Raw genomic sequence first — 3,443 nt, forward strand, 5'->3', positions numbered from 1 at the left:
CCGATTTATCCCAATTTCCCCATCATCGCCTATCAATTAAAATCAGAAAACGAAGCGCATTTTTCACAAACACAGACCACATTAATTAAGATCAAGCATGACAAGGTTAGGGAGCGAAATAGCTAGGGCAAGAGGAGACTGACGAGAGTAGCCAAGAAGGGGCTAATCCAGTTGGGGAGAGCTCGTGATCGGCGCGTAACAACAGTGGCGTTGATGGGCACGCTGCAGACACTTTGGAAGGTTCTGGACCGGCGCCGGTGGCGTGCGTCGGATTTATTGATTTGGAAAGAAAGAGGGAGAGAGAGTCGGCAGGCGGCGTAGATGAGGTGACACCTAAACAATAGGATATAGATATAGTATCGGAATATTTTCGTTTTACCATTTAAAATTTCCTGATTTTCCGAAATGCCCCTTCGCCGTTGACAGTGCTGGAGGGGGTGGAAATATCCCGCACTGCACTGCACGCCGTAACATGGGAGTGCCTCTCGCCCCTGTCTCCAGCGAACTATCCTCTCCATCTTCCTGACCGACGGGGAGGAGCAGGTCGTGGGCAGCAACGCCGTGGGGGCACTCTTCGTCTCCGGTCGGGACGGTCATCATCGATCATCGCCGTCTCGTTGACTAACTTCGCTTACGAGCGGTGACAGGTGGAGCTAGGAGAATTAATCTGAACTCACCGACGAGGGGCCGGATATGATGGATGTCGCCGGAGTTGAGAGGTGTAGAGTGTAGAAGCAGAGGAAGAAAATTTGTAAATAATATATATATATATATATATAATCACAATTATTAATTGTAGAAACTATTTGATCAATTACAACACCATTATACGATTGAACAGAGAAGTAGGAGCCAGACATGCACACATACTTTTATATTGGATAAGTACAATACAACACAATACACAATAATACATAAATACAATACAGTACAATACACACGCATGCATCCTCGCAGCATTCAGGATGCTTTATTCTAGATCACCATAAGCTAAGCAAGCCAGATAGATATATATAGCACAAGAGAATTAACGTACGTAGACACATATGAGCTAGCTAGGTAGCTGCCGGTCACCAGATGGCTCGAGTACGTACGTACTATTAGTTCCACGGCACCGGTTTCTCCTCCCATTTGTCCTCTTCCTCATTGTACACCATCCCTTTGTTTTTCTCTACCCACCACCCCTCAATCACATTCACATGATGCCCAATCACTTCATTATCAACCTTCGTCAAATGCCCCGCTATCCTGTTCACCAGCGGCAGTCTCGCCTTCACCAGCTCAGAGTTGTTGTCGAAGTCGTCTTTAGTGCTGCTCCATCCGGTCACGGTGTGTAGAATCACTTGAAGCGAGTGCCACTGAGATATTTTCCCAAGCAGCGGATCTCCTTGGTACTCTCCCTTACTCTTCAAGTACGCCGATTTCTCAGAATCAATTGGAAAAATTGTACCGGTCTTGACGTAGTCATCACCAAACGGCCAATAGGGGACGATGTCGTTAGCATTGTTGATCCTTAAAACGTTTGTATTTGGCAGATTTTTCAAGGCGTCATTGAACGCCTGGTTCCCGACTTTGGGGGCATCGAACGCCACGGCGGATACCTGAATATCCTCGCCGTTGATCTTGGACAGTCCACTGTTCGCTATATCAAAAGCGCTGAGGATGGCGAGGACACCGCCGAGGCTGTGGCCGACGCAGATTATGGACGGATTCTCATATTGGTACTTACTCAGGTACTCTTTTATCACAGCTTTTAAGAGATCCTGGGCGCTGGGAATGTTTGCGTTTGTATTTGGCGTGGTGTATATGTCGCGCCAGCCTTCCATGATCTTGGCATCGCCGTTGTTGTCGGGGAATGGCACCGGAACGGCGTTGAAATCCTCAAACAGTTCCAGCAGTCGGCTCGTGCCGCGCCACGCGACGTAGATATCACGGCGGCCATTTTTTGCGTAGAGGTCGTCGCTGGAGACGGCGACGTAGCCCATCCAGTTGGTCTGTGCGAGTGGGACTGGGGGATCTGTGGGCAACGTTATGGTGGAGGTGGTGTAGAGGTAGCCGTCGATGTTTGGCACGACGTCGACTACGTAATCCGCGGTTTCCTTGAAGAAGACTTGTTTGAGGATGCTGGCACGAGAGTAGCGGCAGTTGCCGATGTAGTTGGACTGACCATCGGAAATGAAGGAGTCTTCGGCGATCTGGCAGAAGCTGCCACACCGGATGAGGTGGTCGCGGAGTTCGGGCGGGATCGGGGACAGTAGGCCGGACCAGTTGTTGGATCCGAGGAGCTCCTCCCATGGGACCGTTGCATCACCAGCACCAGCACCAGCACCATTTTGCTCCATGCTTAACTGATTACTAGAGCTTAATTGTTTCCAATTAAATTACTGACTTAAATTGGAAACTGTTGGTGCTGTGAATTGAGCGAGGAGGTCTGAGCACGTATTTATAGCCAGTGGACGGCCCGCCGTTTCTACACGTGGAAAGTTTGAAGAGGGCAAATGCAATTGATTTTTTTATATATATTTATAGTGACTGTATAGTAATTTAATGTTATAATAATATTTTAAAAAATTAAGACGACAAACGTGATAAAATATTTTTTAAATATATTTTGTTCAATTACATATTGCACAAAACACGTGTTACTTGCATGCGTTTATGCAAGAGTAAGCAAAGTAGGTTGTACTGAGAATATAATTAAACAAATACGTCGAGAGGGATATATCCGTCCGTCCCAAGTCCCACCCCTCAAGGCATGCGCGCACGTTTTAAACAAATATAAGATATAAAAAATTAAATATATATTTATTCGATGTATTCAATTATGAATGAGATAGGCAAAATTATCAGAGTTATGTCGAGATTGTAACTCAAGGTCGGACTCGAGATCAAGAAGAGATCGATGCGAGATGTCAAAATCATGCCGAGATTAGAACTCGAGGCCTAAAAGAGATCGACATGATATACCAAGATCGGAGCACGATCGACATGATGAGCAAGAGAAACTTAAAGGCTCCACCGGATCAATATAATGATATATAGTGTCTCATATCTCATAAGGCAAATGAAACCATACATCACGTTGACGTAGGTGACAAATTTTCAAAACAAAAAAAAAGACAATAAGATAATAAAAAATGCAAATTTTCATCGAGAAGTAATTCGAATATCTGAGTCACCAAGTGTCGCCTGATGAGCCAAAGTGGATCGTTGAGTGTCGAATCTGAGTTGGAAAACCGAGTGCTGAGTCGGAAATCACGTCCCCGATTGCCAAGTCTAAGTGAGAACTTGAGACGTTGAGGTCTGTATTTTACACAATTTTTTAAAACAGCTGGATGTCTATTTTTCATGACACAACAGCACAATCACATACACAACCAAACATTGGTTGTTCTCAATGAACCTAACTAGTAGCTATCAAGGGAAGATCCGTCAAGTAGAAT

At 45.4% G+C, this 3,443-nt stretch overlaps 1 protein-coding gene across 1 annotated transcript; it reads right to left on the reverse strand.

The window, feature by feature from the left end:
• Nucleotides 1-901: 901 nt before the first annotated feature.
• Nucleotides 902-2,375, reverse strand: LOC141818167 (phospholipase A1-II 5-like). Its single transcript, XM_074705722.1, has one exon. The coding sequence runs from the start codon at nucleotides 2,340-2,342 to the stop codon at nucleotides 1,101-1,103; it is 1,242 nt and encodes a 413-aa protein (XP_074561823.1). The 5' UTR covers nucleotides 2,343-2,375; the 3' UTR covers nucleotides 902-1,100.
• Between the last annotated feature and the right edge of the window lie 1,068 nt (nucleotides 2,376-3,443).

The sequence above is a fragment of the Curcuma longa genome, unplaced genomic scaffold (assembly GCF_044706935.1).
Source record: "Curcuma longa cultivar G26 ecotype Majalengka, Jawa Barat unplaced genomic scaffold, ITB_CL_G26_1.1 contig_23580, whole genome shotgun sequence".
In the NCBI taxonomy this organism is placed as follows: domain Eukaryota; kingdom Viridiplantae; phylum Streptophyta; class Magnoliopsida; order Zingiberales; family Zingiberaceae; genus Curcuma; species Curcuma longa.